The following is a 17645-nucleotide window of genomic DNA, read 5'->3' as shown; positions in this document are numbered from 1 at the left end:
GAATTAAAATAATTAACTGCTCTTTAAAGACGTGACAGGGAGGCAGAAACGGAATCTCTTGACACGAAAAATAGAAAAACGCTCTGGAGAACTGGAGAAGACCATCAGGAGACCCTTCAAGACATCAAAACTTCACTTTCTGCAAGGAATTGCTGTAAAGAGTACGTTTTAGATGTCTAGGAGAGGCTAGTTTTTCTGTTCCTTGGAATTGGTTGTATGACGATACATTAATGTAAATTTCCTGTGGAATATATGTCTTTGTTCTTGTTCTTTTCTTGACTTGCTTTAGATTATACGGAAGTATAATTCTTTTTAAAGGTTCTTTTGTACTGGGAAGTATTTTTAGAACCAGAAACGTAAGAAAAGAATCTAAAAGGAACGATGCTAGGGATAGCTTCTGTACTTTTGGTCATTCTAAACATCTGATTTTAATGCAAAATTATCTGTTGAATTAATTAAGGAATTAATAATTTAATGGATAATTTTATAACTTGCTTTAAGGAATTAAATCAAGATATATACACTTATGTGAATGCTTGAACAGAGAACGTATTTTATCCAGGATGTTACTGTAATGTTAGTCAAAGACCAATTCCTGGCACACCAACTGTTTTATAAAATACCAAAAATAGTTTCTTGTATTGTTTTGTGTATTTTAATGTCTAATTGAGTTATAAAAGGAAGAATTGTCATATGTTGCACAAGTCCCTTGGGAGAACGATACTTTACTTATCCACTGTATTACTTGTAACGATTTGGTATACTTGATAAAAAGTTATCAAGTTTTTGGCGCCATTGCCAGGGACTTGTGTTCCAACACAAGGCAATTTAGACATTTGTGACTCTTTTAGACTTTGTTGTGAATTTTCCTTTTGAATGTTGTTGTGTATGCAGTTGTGACTACAAATGTTTACACTTTCCACTGGTTTGGTTTGTGCTTAAAGCTTGTTTTGGGTATGCCTTAGAGCATGATCTAGTTGTTGGAAGATCCTAGGGATGGGATTTCAGCAGCCGAACTAGCTAAATCAACCCCGATTTTACAGATCACCAGAGATGGGATTGTGAGTTTGGCCCCACTGTTCTGATTCTTAATGCAAGTTTTGATACATTCTTAGGCCAAAGGATTGGATGAGGTGTGTCAAGCTTAGATAGGCACAACAAGAGGGATCTGAGTGTTTTTACCTTAGAGAACAGGGAAAGTAATATTCATCACCTTAGGAAAGTACTAAGTGATCTTGCAACAAGAGNGATCTGAGTGAGGTTATTTAGGAAATNNATTTNGATCATTNTGCATATTAGAACTGTTGTTTGGTTGGTGTGCTCACGTTCAACAATTTTTGTTATTTTTTTCCTTGTATCTTTGTTTGTGTTTTTCATTCTTCAATTTTACTTCTCTATATGTTACTTTTATTTTTATCTTTATGTTTTAGTTTTTGTAGAAATTGTTGAAGTTTCTGTGTTGGTAAGGAGGCTTGGAAGAAGCTTGAATGTGCTTTTGTGATGCTCCAGTCGCAGAGCGCACAACTGAAGTGCGCTCAGCGACCAGAGTTTTTTTTGGAAGAACTGGTTTGCTAGCACAGCGAACCACATGCGCTTTGCGAGAGAGAAAAATATTTTGATAATTATATTGAAGTTCGCACAGCGCACCACATGTGCTTTGCGTTCCAAAAAATTTAAATTTCTCTGATAGACAAACCGCACAATGCACTTGTATGGCAAAGCGATGAGAATTTGGGAGAAATTAAATGTTTAGTTAGCAAAGCGCACATCTTACGCTATGCTAATAACAGTTTGAGGGGGCTCTGTCAAAATATTCGTTTTGCGAAATTTTATGCAGAGCGAGAATCAATGAGAAGAGGGTGTTAAATTTTAATTCGCAAAGCGCACAGCTGAAGTGCGCTCTGCGAATTCTATTCCTATTTCATAAAAAAAATAAAAATAAAAAATAAATAAATAAATAACCAAATAAATAAATAAGTTAATAAAAAACAAAAAAGAAAACAAAATGAAAACGCATAGCGCACAAACTTTTCAACGCTATGCGAATGAAATCATAAAAAAAAATTAAAAATAAAAAAAAAAGTTTAAAAAGTACAGTAGCATAGCGCACAACCCATTGTTGCCCTAAGCTAATGTTTTGAATTCAAAAAAAAAAAAAACTAAAAGAAAAACAAAAAAAAACTAAAAAAAGAAAAAACTAAAAAAAAGGGGTTAGTAGCACAACGCACACTTGCTACGCTTAGCCAACTTCCCTTAAAAAAAAAAAAACTAACTGTAATTTCGCTTAGCGTACTGTTTCGGTGTGTTTAGCGAATCTTGTGTAGATGACTTCTCCTATAACCATCACAAGATCTTTTTCAAGAGCACATCCTGCTACAGCATAGGAAGAAAACCTTGTTTAAACTATGATCGACAAATATTCTCTTATGAGTTTGCGAACCCCTATTACGGCCTGCAGGCAGACCTCAGTCCAGGTGGGGGAGTGCCTATGCGGAGGATGATGATGATGAGGATGATGAAGAGCCCAATCCCAGATGCACACAACAGAGTCACAACACATATGAGAGCGAGTGGAGATCCAGATTAGATGGACAGACTCTCCCGTTGTTTCAATTTTTTTTTTTGTTATTTGTTTTTCAGTTCAGATGTTATATTGTGGAACGTTGTTTAGTTGTTTATGTTTGTGTTGTGAAGACAATGACATTTTGATTTAATGAATGATGTGTGTTTTGATTAATTGGTATGATTTTTAAAGATGAGAACATGTATGATTGTGGTGCAATGTGCTTAAACTGTGATCTTGTGCATGAGTTGAACTAAGACCAGATACTGTGGAGTGTTTGAGAGCATGAATGAGTGAAACAGATGAGATGATAAATTTGTTTGGATATGGAATTGATTTTTGCATGATTGTGATTCTACATACACACTTTTGGTTAAGGATGAGAAAGACATTGTTCTTGTTAAATTGTATAGCTACTGGCCAAATAGCCAACCTTCATACGTTATATATGATACCATTGTGAACCCTTTTGAGCCTTGAAAATTTTTTCTTCCACCATGAGCCAATTAGATGATATCCTACCTTACACTTTAGAAGAGAATGAGTATTATGTTTTGAGTGAAGGTATGATTGAGTTAAAGTTTGGGGGAAGAAAAATGTTCAATATAAAAAAAAAATTATTTGATGAAAAGGGTACATGATTTGAAGAATTGAAGGTTGTAACCAGAAAGAATATGGTAGGAAATGATGATGAATAAATTGGGATTGTGATGATGATTAAGAGTTGAAACATATACTTATGTTCTCTTCTTAGGTGTCTTTGAATCCTAGAAAAATCATGATTCTTCTAGCCAAGCCAAGCTTTCACCCTTAAAAGACCTTTTGACTTAACCAAATGTGTGTGAAATGTATGAATTAGATGATGTGCAAAAGTTGATGAAGTTCTTAAACAAATTTGTTGATATACAAGTGAGGACAAACACTGGAAGTGAGAGATCTTAATATCTGGTCTAGTTGTTCATACTTAATGCATAAGTGAACTTTTATTGATGAATGCACCATGTCATGTTTGTTTCAAGTCTTTGGGAATTCATATAAGTTTTCTAATAAGCACATTCATTTCATCAAAATGTCATATGTTTGTTATGTGTTGTTCATTTATTTTCTGTGATTTCCTGAGGGCATGAAATAGTTCAAGTTTGGGGGAGTTGATAAGTGTGAAAAACAGATGTTTTTACACTTATAAATTATCTCAATCTTGTAATTTTTTATGTTTTTACACAGTGAAAAGTTGTAATAGGAAGTAAATTGTTATGTAAATTATTGTTCAGGAAAGGGTGTATAATTTATAATCTGTCAGCCAATTCTCGCACAGCGAAAGAAATTCGCAGAGCTAGCATAAGAAATTCGCACAACGTACCACTACTTGTGCTCTAAGCGAATAACTCCAATTAAAGGGTAGCATTTTGAAAATTCGCATAGTGCACCAGAGATTGTGCGTTTAGCGAATTACAACAGTTGAGTGTGTAATTAAAATTAATTCGCACAACGAATACACTTTTGTGCGCTGAGTGAATTAAAATAATTAACTTCTCTTTAAAGACGTGACAAAGATAAAGTAAGGACTAGTTGAAAATAGACAGTGTAAAGATCACCTTCACGTAACTTTTCATGCTACATATTTCATGATGTATCTATGTCATTTGGTTCTGTCAGCATTAGTGATCATTGTTGGTTTGGTTGTGATTGTTGCAATTAAAACTGCTTTGGTTCTACATGCGAATATAACCAATGAATGAGACTTTGGGATATGCTCAAGGTATATAATGATATTTTTGAGCTCATAAAATCTAACACATTTGTAAGGATTTATATGGATATATATATTTGTGACCAATGGGAGATTGTTAGCAATTTTGATCACTTATATATATATATATATATATATATATATATATATATATATATATATATATATATATATATTAGCCAACTTTTTAAAGTGATCTAATAAAGATAAATATGACTAAGGGTATATTTGTCATGAAAGAATATTGTATAGAGACCATAAATAATTCTAATTTATAATAATTTTAATTTGTTGAAGAGGCCAAATTAGAATTATTGAAACTAAAGAATATTAACCTTAAGAGGTTATTTAAAGGCTCATGATCCCCCTATGTTAGCACAACAATTGATTCGTGTTTCTTTCTCTTTATCCCCGTGAGAAGACAAAATCTAAAAGGAATTAAAGGTACTCTAAATAGGGAAGATTAGAGACCAATTCAGATTCTTCATTAATTGTTCCTAATGTCTAATCCTTCAGGTACGCTCTCGCTTTAATGTTCTAAGAATATTAAGAACTACTTTGATTAAATGATTAATTGTTGATTATTTGTTAATCTCTCAATCATAAAATTTCTAACATGTTCATGTTCTTTAGATTCTGGAAAATATGACCAACCAGACTCTTCTTTGAATTATTCAAAGAACTCCGTCATCTGTGATTTTGGTCTGTGTTATGCAGCTGTAGTGGTTTGATAATCATACTTTATTTGTATGAAATTTGAGATATTCAAGGAGGTAAACAAAGTATCCATTTTTAAATTTTTTTCCTTCAATAGAGGAACGAACTTTAATCAAGTTTTGTGCATTGTTAGTGTTATGTGTGGTCATTATTATTCCCTTTGAATATTGTTTTGGTGCAAAGATCTATTAGTTGTATTTTCTTGCTTACTTTCTGCAACAATGCATTTAAAGCAGTGGTATATTTTACTTACTTCCTGTGTAATGCATCTAAAAAACTATTAAAATTTTATATATAAAAATTATAAATATATATGAAAGTAAATATCACTGAAAAAAAAGAACTAGACTTTTAATAATGATTCAAAATAAATACTTATAACAACACATTCAACAATATAACCATAGTTGTCGTTCGTATAGAACATGAAATATATATGTATCAGAGATGGGTATGCAATTTTTATTTTAGTTACAGTTCATCATTCATGTACAAGTGTGAGAAAAGATTCATCGAGTAGAACATATTTTTGGTTATCCCTCAAGAGGCAAACCTATAAGATACGTAATATCCCAATGCAGCAATGACAAGAACTGCAGCACCAATATTTGCTGCTAATTTTTTCTCTTCCTCATTCAGTGCCCCTTCTGCAAATTTTGTGAAAACTTGGGAGACAGATCCAACCTTTTCTGCTGCATTCTCTTCACTCTTCAGTTCTTTTTTGAGAGAAGATATGTCGTTAGATTGCTTTTCCTTTTCCTTATGAGCTTCTGTAGCAGAAGTTTCTGCTTCCTTGGCTAACAATTTTTCTGTCTCGGTTTCTTTCTGTCCAAAATCAGTCTGCTTCTTATCTTTCACAGACTTTCTTGATTTAGAAGGTTCCTCTTTAACTTCCCTTTTTGTGATCCTTTCCTTCTCTTCATCTTCATCTTCATCTTCATCAGTTGTTCCCTCTGCATCTTTATAACTTGTTTTCTCTGAATCTTCATCTCTTGTTTCCTCTGTCTTGTTTTCCTTCAATTGCTCTTTAACGGTCGGCTTTCTGGTAACATTTGTTATATCAGCTTTTGGCTCGTCTTCCTCTTGACCCTTTGGAGGTTGCGCATCTGTTTTGGTGATTGATTCCATTGTTGATGCTGCTTTAGGTTCAAATTCCTCTTCACCTTTTTGATGCTTTTCAGCTGTTTCGACCCTGTTTAGCATTGTTGGTGTTGGTTTCGGTTCAAAATCCTCTTGACCCTTTTGAGGATTTTCATCTGTTTCCATTTTGGTTGGTGTTGGTTTTGATTCAATCTCTTGACCCTTTTGAATCTTTTCATCTCGTTGCATTGTGGCTGTCCTTGTTGGTGTTGGTCTGGGTTCAAATTCCTCTCGACCCTTTTGAATCTTTTCATCTCTTTGCATTGTGGCTGTTCTTGGTTTTGACTCCAACTCCTTCTCCCCCATTTGAGGCTCACCAGAAGGACCAACTCTTTCTACAGCTTGATCCTTAATTGGTTCTGAAGATCGTGTGTCATCAATCGTAATTGTAGGTTGTGGTGTGGTGGTAGTATCTTGGAGTTTTTTATCAGGCTTTGGTTCATCTACAACACCTTTCTCTTGTGAAGTGGCCTTCTTTGGCATTGTAAGGGTGAGAACTGGAGTTTCAAACTTTGCCCCAAGTGCCTCTGGTTCACAGTAATCAGGAATGGGATACGATTGGTCAAATCGGTACCATCTCGTGCCTTGAATTTGTCTTTCTCCTGTAGCTCTCACCGTTCGTGAAGAGGCCACATAGGTTACCTTTACACTGTCCCTCTGAAAACCTGTAAAATTTAGGTCAGGAAGATGATTACTTCGACACATGCATGCAAATGTTCCCTAAAGAACAAGCACAAAAACATATTTAAACTCAATTTGTCTTTTTATTAGAGTATGTTTGAAGAGTTATATTAATTAGGTGTGGAGGGCTTATACATGTTTATGGTTTCTATTAAATTTTGTAATAAAGGGAAATAATGAATATGGTCGTGTAATACATGAGAGTTCTTGAAATAACGAAAAATCTAAATTAGTTAGTAAATAAGTAAAAAAGTTCAAATTGATATCTAGTATTATAACTTAATATGTAGAATAGTTTCTAGTTTAGGGTTAAATTGGCATTTCAAAATATTTTTCAATAACAACTTATTCAGAATATTTTTCAGAATAAATTGGAAGCACATTGCATATTTAATGAACAACTTATTCATATATATATATATATATATATATATATATATATATATATATATATATATATATATATTATATCAATCAGAGAAAAAATTGAACTGTGAGATTAGCAAGGATAATGTGGTTGATTTCTATTTAATAGTTTCTCTCGTTCTGAGTTGGATTTTGGTAAAATTGATTTTAATGAACACGATTTTGAACCATAAATGCAAGCTATATACTTATATTAGTTGAAACTTTTTTTTTTGTTATAATTAATGTTGTAAATTTAAAGTAAACATGACATAGCTATTGGATAACTTGAAATGTAAGAAATTTGGTTACTTAGAAGTGATAAAAACAAAGACACTCATCTACACCATAAACTTGGTGATTATGGTATCAATTAGCATCTTCCATATATAATGCATTTTTTGTTATATTATTTTTAACACGTTCCTCGTTATTGAGTAAATGTATATCTTCTAAAGAATAGTAAGGAGTACAATCAACCTGTATTATAAAAGTTACAAAAAATTCATCATCTATAACAATAATTACTAAAAATATAAGACTAATATTTTTGTGGGACATATACTTGGGAAATTTCAATTAGCTTACACGATAGTAGTTAATGGTTCTGCATGAATTGAATTAATTCTGCAATTGAATTAATTCTGCTAATTGTTTCTAGCAATCTTGGACAACGTATGAATGTTGATTAAATTTGTATGGTAGTGAGAATGATGTATCTTTTCTTGGAAAAGAAAGAAAATAAATATATACACTTTTTCATCTACACGGTGTGAAGTTGGTTTGGTTTGTGGAAACAAAATTCCTTGTAAGAATTTTAGAAGAAAAAAAAGAGAAAAAAAAAATGATAACTTTTTCTGTAAATTAAAATTACTTTATCCCCAATTTAAAAATAATAGAGAAAGTATACGAAAGAGTTGTATATTTTGTCTAAAAAATTTATTTATTTTTTCTATTTGAGAAGTGTTTATGAAAAAAAATTATTTAAATATAACCTTAGTTTGATTCTTCCACTCTTTATACCGTGTTATATAAGGATTAATCATAATAAATGAATTAATTCTTTTGTCACGCCCGACTTAATTCTTTGTGAATCTTTCTGCATTGAATCAAAACTTGCACACATGTCTGCTTTTACTTTATTTTTCTTTTCTTTCAATTTTACATTTTTTTTTCTGTATTAATCATATATTAAAGTAGTAAAATCCCACTTCTCAAATAAAAAACATCAAATTAGAAATAGAGAATTATATTACGAAAGATATAATAGACCTAATCTTGATTAAAATTGACTCTTAATCAGTCTTATGTTACTTCCTTATATACTTTATATTAATCTTATTTCTATTCAATATATAATATCTAACAACATAAATAAATATTAAAATGTAAGGAAAATTCAAATTAGTACATTTGGTTTTATTTCGAATTCATACTTGAAATGAAAATGTATAATAATATATTTGTTGATTAAAGGAATGAAAAATCATGAACTAAGAGAAGAGTAAGATTTGCAAACCAGGAAGATAAAGACGTAGAAGGTAAGCTTCTGGTAGATCTTTTATCTCTGAACGTGGCTGAAAAGTTTCATAGACGCGACGAATAGAAAGGTTAGGACGAAAAGTTGGTGTTCTCTGCCTGAAAGCCATAGCTCTAGAATATGCGTTAAACGGAAAAAAAATTAGGGTTTTACTCACTAAATTGTTGGGGCTAAATGCTTTGAATTGAGCTTGTTTGGTTTCAGTTTTCAATGAATTATAGGTTTATATAATAAGGAGTGGAAAGTATTACAATTGACAGGTTTTCTTGTCAGAGAGACAATTCTTTGTTTGTTGTGGGATTTGGTTTTTTAAAGTTAATAAATGGTTGGTTATTCCTTTGTGTTTGTTGAACTTCAATTATATACAAGGAATAACTTCTTAATATAATTGTTCTTTATCTTGTCCACACACTTACAATGCTACGTATATTAGCCATGCAAAATGTTATTCATGGATACTTATAATTCATATTCTATGGAAATTTATCAAAAAATTTGTAAAAGTTTGATGCGTATACAATACCAATTAATCCTATTTTATGGATTTGACCCATTACTTGTAGCTGTGTGGAAAAATAAAATATACGTAACTAGTTGATAAAAAAAATATAGATCGATATTGTATATATTTTGAGCATAAAATAAATTGTTTTTTACAAAAATTTACACACACATTTAATTGAAGTATTCTATTAAAAAATATTAAATTTAAAAAATTTGAATTATTAAAATGGCAGATTTTATAAGTGAAACAATTTGGATAATGCCATTTAAATTTTATAAATTTTTAGTTCTTTTAAAATAGTGAATCTCTTTGATATTTTTCTCCCGGTGTAGCATTTCTTTCAAGCAAGAATGAACTCTTTATTCACCAAGAAGAAAACTTTATCACCAAGCCATTATTATTATTATTATTATTATTATTATTATTATTATTATTATTATTATTATTATTATTATTATTATTATTATTATTATTATTACTATTATTATTATCAGTATTATTATTATTATTATTACTATTATTATTATTATTACTGTTATCATTATTATTATTATTATTATTATTATTATTAGTATTATTATTATTATTATTATTATTATTATTATTATTATTACTATTATTATTATTATTATTATTATTATTATTATTATTATTATTAATATTATTATTATTATTATTATTATTATTATTACTATTATTATTATTATTATTATTATTATTACTATTATTATTATTATTATTATTATTATTATTACTATTATTATTATTATTATTATTATTATTATTATTATTGATTGTGTTTATGATTATTATTATTGATTGTGAAGTAATTTTTGACCAATCACATATTGACACATAATCAATGTTCAAATGTTGTCAAAAAAATGTTGTCTGAATATCATTATCCTTATAATTAACGTTATATATGTTGTATAAGTAATATTATATTAGGTTAGTATGGAAATAATATTATATTATAATAAAATATAAAGTATATTTTATTAGGTGGTGCAGAGTATGTTAATGTAGGTTTTTTTTTTCACTCGTTATTTTAATTCTTTAGTACTAGTAGTCAAACAGAGTGGGGTTATGTGCTTTAAAAATTTGGAAGGTTGTACGTAGATCAGTGAGAACAAAAGTGTGGCTATTTGAGAAATTTTGTTAGCTGGTGTGTATTCATGTATAAATTTTTATACAGTACCGACTCGTTTTTTATAGGGTTTTAGTTCAATTGTGATGTGAATACTATTTATTCGTTTGGTATGATCTTGACGATGATAAAATACTAGGGGTTTGGCACAAATGCATGTTAAGATGATTATTAATGTGTGATAATAATATTTGAGCAGTACTATCACAAGTATCGTTGTATTTGAAATATGTACTCTTATTGTATCGGTGTAAAAATTGATGTAGTACCTTTCCTCTTTTGAGAGGGCAGAAAGGTAGGTCTCTTCATCTATAAAAGGTGGTAGAAGAGACAAAGTTCGAGTGCCACTCTTTCCTCTTTCGAGAGGGTAGAAAGGGTTGGATGTCTCGACTGTAGGTTTTCCAATCGAGCTGAGTATAGTGCCCGTTGTGAAAGTAGTGGAGTTTTTACTCAAAAGTTTTGAGGAGCAGGGGAGATAGATCTGAAGCTGTGGTGGAGGATGACTCGAACTATCCTGTTTTGGTGAACAAGTGTCCTGTTTTGGTGAACAGGTTTTATATGAGAGAGTACAAAGAGACAATGTATATTTCTGTAGTTATTGGTTTTGGTGTACTTATTGAATATCTTATGTTAACCATATTACTTTGTTAACTAATAATTGATGTATTGATGTTGTATTAGATGATGATTATGGTAGCTTACCCTTATTGTTTATGTGTGAATGCGATGATCATATAACTCGTATTGTTATACGGGAGCAGATGTTAATACAGATGTTCCAGTTGATAATTAGAGCGGAAAGAAGTCGGGAATGGAACGGGGAAAAATTTCTATTATTTTCGAACATTTTTAGTTAATTTGAATTATGTTATTTCATTTAAGTAGACTTAGAGATACAAGTCTATTGAATTATGTTATTTCATTTAATTATGTTAATTAAATGGTCTTTTAATTGGATCGTAGTGGATTATTGTTTATTTCCTCAGTCTAAGATTTATATGGATGTTTTCTTTTGTTTTCATTTTAAAAGAACAATTTTTTTTTATGTCGTAACAATCGAAAAATGGGATGTTACCGTTATTATTATTATTGTTATTATTATTATTGTTATTATTATTATTATTATTACTATTATTATTATTATTATTATTACTATTATTACTATTATTATTATTATTACTATTATTATTACTATTACTATTATTATTTCTATTACTATTATTATTACTATTACTATTATTATTATTATTACTATTACTATTATTACTATTATTATTNCTATTACTATTATTATTATTATTATTATTATTACTATTATTATATTATTATCACTATTATTATTATTATTATTACTATTATTATTTCTATTATTATTATTATTATTATTATTATTATTATTATTATTATTATTATTGGACGCTCTGGAACGTTTTGTGCACTGTAACTTATTGGACGTCTATTTGTGCATTAGCCGACGTTTATGTACGTCGGTTTTGCATTAACCCATGTCTGCTGGGTATTTTTTTTTAATAAATATTTTATTTTTCGAATAAAACCACACCTGAAATTTAGAAAATTTTCCCAGAATAATAATTTATAATAAATATTGTTTGTTTGAGCTATAAATAGATATAATTCAATCAAAGATAACAAAAATGAAATTATAAACTTAAACTAAACCTAAGTAAATTAAAACAACAAAAATAAAGTCTTGCTAGTTCCACTTTTGCAGAAGATAAGTTGTCCACTCCTACCTTAATTGCTTTATCGTGCCTTCGGGTAAAGCAGATGAATTGTTGAAGCACTGCACAATTAAGAAATATTGATTATGGTTTGATATATGTTCAAAATAATTAATTGATTTTTGATGTTTTTAAAGTAAGCCTGATTATTACCTCATTCTAGTTATCTGTAATGCCAGCTCGAATGATGGTCTTAATCCAAGACATCACATAGTACCCACATTCCCATGAATCTAGCTGTCTGTTACACTAAAATGACAAACTAAATATAGTCAAGAATTAAGATCATTGAATAACATAGTAAATGAATTAAAACTATAAATGCACCAAACCTTGGGATACAACACTTGATTTAGCTGACATCGAGATTTACCCATTACTTTATTTACATTAAAACAGAAAGTAATATTAATATAAGTATGAAATCATAAAAAATTAAGGCTGACATGAATTTAAAAGTCATTTTTAGCGAAACACTTACCCTTGAAGCATGGTTTTCAAGTCATTTTTCATCTTCCTTTGTAGCGAACAGAAGAACACAACTATACTTTTTTTGGGAATGAGGACCACCAGCTGCCAGTGAGCCCTGTTTGGAACATCATAAATAGTTAGTAAACTAATCACTACAGTAAAAGCGCTTATTACCGAAGGCTTATTTCCGAGGGTTCTTTGCCCTTCGATAATGCCTGTTATGCCTCTTCATATGCGCACCACATCTTCGTTTAGCTATTCTCTAGATAATTCCGAGGGCCTTTTGCCGTAATGCCTGCGATGCTTCCTCATATGCGAACCACATCTTATTTAGCCATTCTATGGAGAGATCCACCCGCACACATTTCTTTTTCTCTCGATCCTTCGCTCGTCTCCGATCCTCGCCTCAGATCTTAATTCGCCAGCCACGATTAGTATCTAGATCTTCATTCTCCTGTACATTTCTCCCTTACCTCAGCCTAATCCACCATAGAATCCATTTTTATCAATTAAATCTTCACTTTTGCCCGATTAAAACCTCTTTTCATTCCATTTTATCGATTCAATCGTTCAATCCTTTCTCTCCACCGATGAGAACGTCCTAAATCCCCAACCCTAGAATGTTCACCGATCAAACCATTCAGTCCGTCATTTGTTGTTCTTCTTCTTCGATTAACTCGATCTGTGCCAGTTTCCATGGTTCCTCGTCGATCGCCTGGACCTGAAGCTATCAAGTGGTATTTAGAGCCTAGGTTAGGCACGTCTGCACGGAGCTAAGTATTTTCTTTGCGTTTCCATGTTGTCTTCGATTAATTGTCTTGATCTGTTTTGGTCTTGTATTGAAACTTTAGCACATGAATTGAAAAATACAAACTTTTTTCTTATTATTGTCAGTACCCTGTATGAATTGTCTGTTGTGCTCATGTGAAAAGAATAAGTTTTTGTCATAGATTTCTTTACATTATTTTATGCTTTTTGATAATTATGTTCAATTCTGGCTGTGGCTGTGGAAAGGCTTTAGATATGAAAAATGATAGAGAAAAAACAAGAGGGCGTGATGGTGGGAGTGGCTCAGGAAAGGACAAAGTTGACGCTCTTGGTAGGCTCCTGCCATTTGGGGAGCAGTTGGCATCGAGCCACGCAGCGGAGTAGGCGTCCGCTTCGGTCCAATTAGAGAAAAGGTTGTCGTGGGTGTCGGTTTGGAGGTGAAATTGGGTAAAGGCCAGTGTATCATTTTGTCATGCAGTCTATGCAACACAGAAGATGGTGAAGGCCAATGCCAATGGCAACAATGTGTTTGTGACCAGAAGAAAGTGCTCATTATTTGGTTTGGTCACAACTCCTACTTTTTCCTCTGTTTTAAATCATAAACAAGCAAAGTTTTGCTGATTTAGTTACTATTTCAATGACTCTGTTAGGTTATGAAACTGTGTATTGTGTTTTATATTTTAAATAAAACATCATAGACTATTGGCCAGAGTTACAATGAGTCAAGATCTTCAGGTCCATTCATAGCTCAAATAATTTCATTATCATTATTATTGTTGTTGTCGTGTGTGACTTTTTTCATTAAGAAATTACACTGACATTCGTGTTTCTTCGAAATTCATACTCATTTTAACTTTATAGTAACATCCTTGGCGTAGAATACAATGTGTTTCTTGTTGAGTAGGGAGAGTTCTTTTAATGTATTTCAAACATTAAGGGGTTAGAGTAAATACTGTGAGGTTGAATAATTAGTAATTGTTAACTAAGTTTGTTAGCAAGTTTTCTATCATTTACTTTCTTTAAGACATTTTGTGATATGTGATTTGTTTTCAAATGTTCTCCTTTTTATGTTTACAGGAATTTCTCTCAAGGTGTTCAACTCCTAACAACGGCAAGATTAGCACTGATATTCCCGTAGAGAAGTCTTGCAATGATGAACACACTGTTAAATCTCAAGGATGGTTAAACTNGCTTTCTTGTGGTATGCTTGGGGTCGGAGGAACTGATGATTCAAGTCAATTTTCTNGAGTTGTGTCATTTGATGTTAAGGTACATGCATCCTTCAATGTGCTTGTTGTTGTTTGGCCGAAAACTTGTAGAAATAAATACTACAAAAATATGACACGGACTTGAGTACTATTGGGTACCTAATTTTACTTCTTCTTGTATAAGGTGCTTGGTAGAATATTGAAGTGTTTGGTCATCCCCCTTATGATATTAATATTGGTTGACAACTAATTGATTAAAATAAATATATCTCAAATAATCAATCCTAATTCTTAACAATGAGAAGTTGGGTGTATTTGTTGGCGAGAGAATTGTTTTTCTTTGCTATTCTGTTAGGCAGGGCATTTCTATATCCAAATGAATTGTAAACATCAGAATCACATACTGCATTGTGTAGTTTTTTGTTTTCTGTATTTTTGCAAGATATGTCTGAAGCAACTGAATTTCATCCTATTGTATCGTCTAGTTTTGATTATGCCACAAAGCATGAATTATGCATTTTTTCAATGATGTTTGAGATTAATCAGATTTCTGCTACGTTTTGTAGCAAGTATGGCGCTGTATCCTTTGTTCAAAAGCATTTTAAGATACTTTTTTCATCTAAATCCTCTTTGTGATTTTTATATTTATAAAATTATAACATAATCTCAATTTTAAAATGTTAATCATTTTTTCATTTACTAAACTTTGTCTCTGAGATGAAATAGAACATGTAGCCATGTCCTCGGACTCTTAAGTAGTCAACTAATTATGCTGTGACAATTTTCCTTTTTGATATCAACCTTGCCGTGACAGTTTTCCTTTCACCATTTTGATATAAACCTTGACGTGACAATTTTCCTTTTGATTTTTCATTCCAAATTTTACTTCACTTTTTATAATTCGACTTATACTACTTCAATTTTCATTAATGTTGTCGTGACCTTTGCTATATACCTGTGATTCTATCCACTTTGCAGTGCATTATTGGCCTTTTCCATTTTCTACAGTTCATGATTGATAGCATCCTTAGCCAGTTACATAATATGACATTTAAATTTTGGAAATAACATCATTTTGACTTACCTTTGTTCAACTCAAATTTGATTATGATAATCTATTTATGGTTTTTATGATCAGAGATGAACTTTTCTCATGGGAATGTTGTAGCTGCATTCGCTTGTAATTTGACTTGTACTGAATTCCTTTGGTTGTAGGTGAAAAGGAAGATAGTCATTGATGTAGTGTGCAACCCATTGGAAGGATGCTTCTGGTGATTGTTCTTGCCTGGTTATCAACGACTAAGTCTCTTGATTCCCAGTTTTCAGCTTTGTGTAGAGAAGAAGAGCTTGAGAAATGGAAAGAGCAGCTGCTGTTAAGATACCAGTGGTGGCTAAGGATGAAGATGGAAATGGTTCTCTTGCACATGTTCCACTGTTGAATCAAACAGCTGGTGGTGACTCCTCAAGTACATTTAATTGAATCAACTCCTCACAATGTTTAAAGCTTAAACTTCACTGAATTGCAAGGAAGCAGGAAGAGGAGTTAGCTCAAACTAATAGTTTTAGGCCATTTTCTAATGAGTTTGATTCTCACTTTCCTTTTTCTAATCTCCTTATTGCTATTTTTTTCCCATAGATAAATGATTTTGTAAACTTTGTTTCGAATGAACACATTTGTAAACTTTGTTTTGAATATATGAGTACATGGTCGGGGAATGAAAGCATCGTATTATCTTTAGATTTTGGCTAATCCAAATAACAAATTCTCTACCATTTATGATTGCTAACTGCACCTCTACCACGAATGATTGCTAAACTGCACCTCATAACTACCGAAGGCCTTTACACTTCGGTAATTACCGAAGGCTTTTGCCCTTCGGTAATTACCGAAGGCTTTTGGCCCACGGTAAGCCTTCGGTAATTACCGAAGGGCAAAATCCCTCGATAATGGTTAGGGACAAAGGTTTTTCCAACTGCTTTTTGACCGTCGGCAGGCCCTCGGTAAATGGCGTTTTCCGAGGGATTCTGGCATTTTTCGAGGGATTCTGGCCGCCGGTATACCTTTTACATAAAACGAAGGCATACCCATCAATGTATGGCACACGGTATATGTCTTTGTTTGACTCAGCCATCCATGTTTGCAAATAATTTTGTTTGATTTCAACTGTGTTACCACAATGTTGAATGGTCTGAGGTTCAACAAATCCGTAAACGGAAGACCGACCTTGGTCAACAATGACTGTGTCCATTTACCTATAACAACAAAGTTAACTTATCTTACATGCACCAAAGTTGAATAATGGAAATATTCAACATCTTGTCTCCCGCAATGATCTCCGATACATCCACAACAAATTTTGAATTTTATACCGAAGGCCCAAAACCGTCGGTAATTAAAAATAGTCGTCGGTAAACACTAATTTTCGACGGCTTATCGACGGCCAAAAGGCTAACGGTAAATAGTTCGTCAGAAACCTTCGCGACGGCTGATGACCGTCGGTAAATTTATCGACGGCGTTTACCGAGGGCTAGAAGCCTTCTGTAATTACAGACGACCTTTACCGAGGACCTGAAAACCTTCGGTAAATTGTGACGACGTTTAGCGAGGGCGTAGTGACTGTCCGTCTTTACCGTGGGCTTGCGGCCTTCGGTAATTATAGAGGGTTTATGGCCGTCGGCATTTACCGAGGGCTTTTTGCCTTTTGTAATGTATTATGTCTCTGTCCATAAATTGGATATAAGATGGTAATTACAAAGGGTTTATTGCCATCGGTATGGTATATACTGTGCAAATCACAATCCTGTATTTTGGCAGCTGAATTACCATGATATACCTGCCAATAATATCAACATCCAGCACACAAAATTTGTTTAATAAAATACAGCCTGCACTCCTCTTTTATACACTACCTTCCCACCACAACATACCTAATTGCCAATCAATTACATCATACATCAATGTTTCATAAAATGCAATCAATATANGAGGAAACATCATCCAACTN

At 31.9% G+C, this 17645-nt stretch overlaps 1 protein-coding gene across 3 annotated transcripts; it reads right to left on the bottom strand.

Annotated features, from left to right (window-relative positions):
- Positions 1-5442: 5442 nt before the first annotated feature.
- LOC106780144 (inactive protein RESTRICTED TEV MOVEMENT 2) lies at positions 5443-9145 on the bottom strand. Of its 3 annotated transcripts, none has more exons than XM_014668398.2 (3): positions 8776-9145; positions 5784-6835; positions 5443-5747 (listed from the first exon to the last, which is right to left on the bottom strand). In XM_014668398.2, the coding sequence occupies exons 1-3, from the start codon at positions 8903-8905 to the stop codon at positions 5571-5573; spliced, it is 1359 nt and encodes a 452-aa protein (XP_014523884.1). In that variant the 5' UTR covers positions 8906-9145; the 3' UTR covers positions 5443-5570. The 3 variants fall into 3 exon arrangements, with proteins under 3 accessions (XP_014523884.1, XP_022632602.1, XP_014523883.1); XM_022776881.1 differs by having other exon boundaries at positions 5443-6198; positions 6244-6835; XM_014668397.2 differs by having other exon boundaries at positions 5443-6835; positions 8776-9144.
- Positions 9146-17645: the final 8500 nt, after the last annotated feature.

The sequence above is a fragment of the Vigna radiata genome, unplaced genomic scaffold (assembly GCF_000741045.1).
Source record: "Vigna radiata var. radiata cultivar VC1973A unplaced genomic scaffold, Vradiata_ver6 scaffold_371, whole genome shotgun sequence".
Taxonomy (NCBI): domain Eukaryota; kingdom Viridiplantae; phylum Streptophyta; class Magnoliopsida; order Fabales; family Fabaceae; genus Vigna; species Vigna radiata.
Note: the sequence above shows the minus strand (reverse complement) of the source record. Positions and strands in the feature narration are given on the sequence as shown.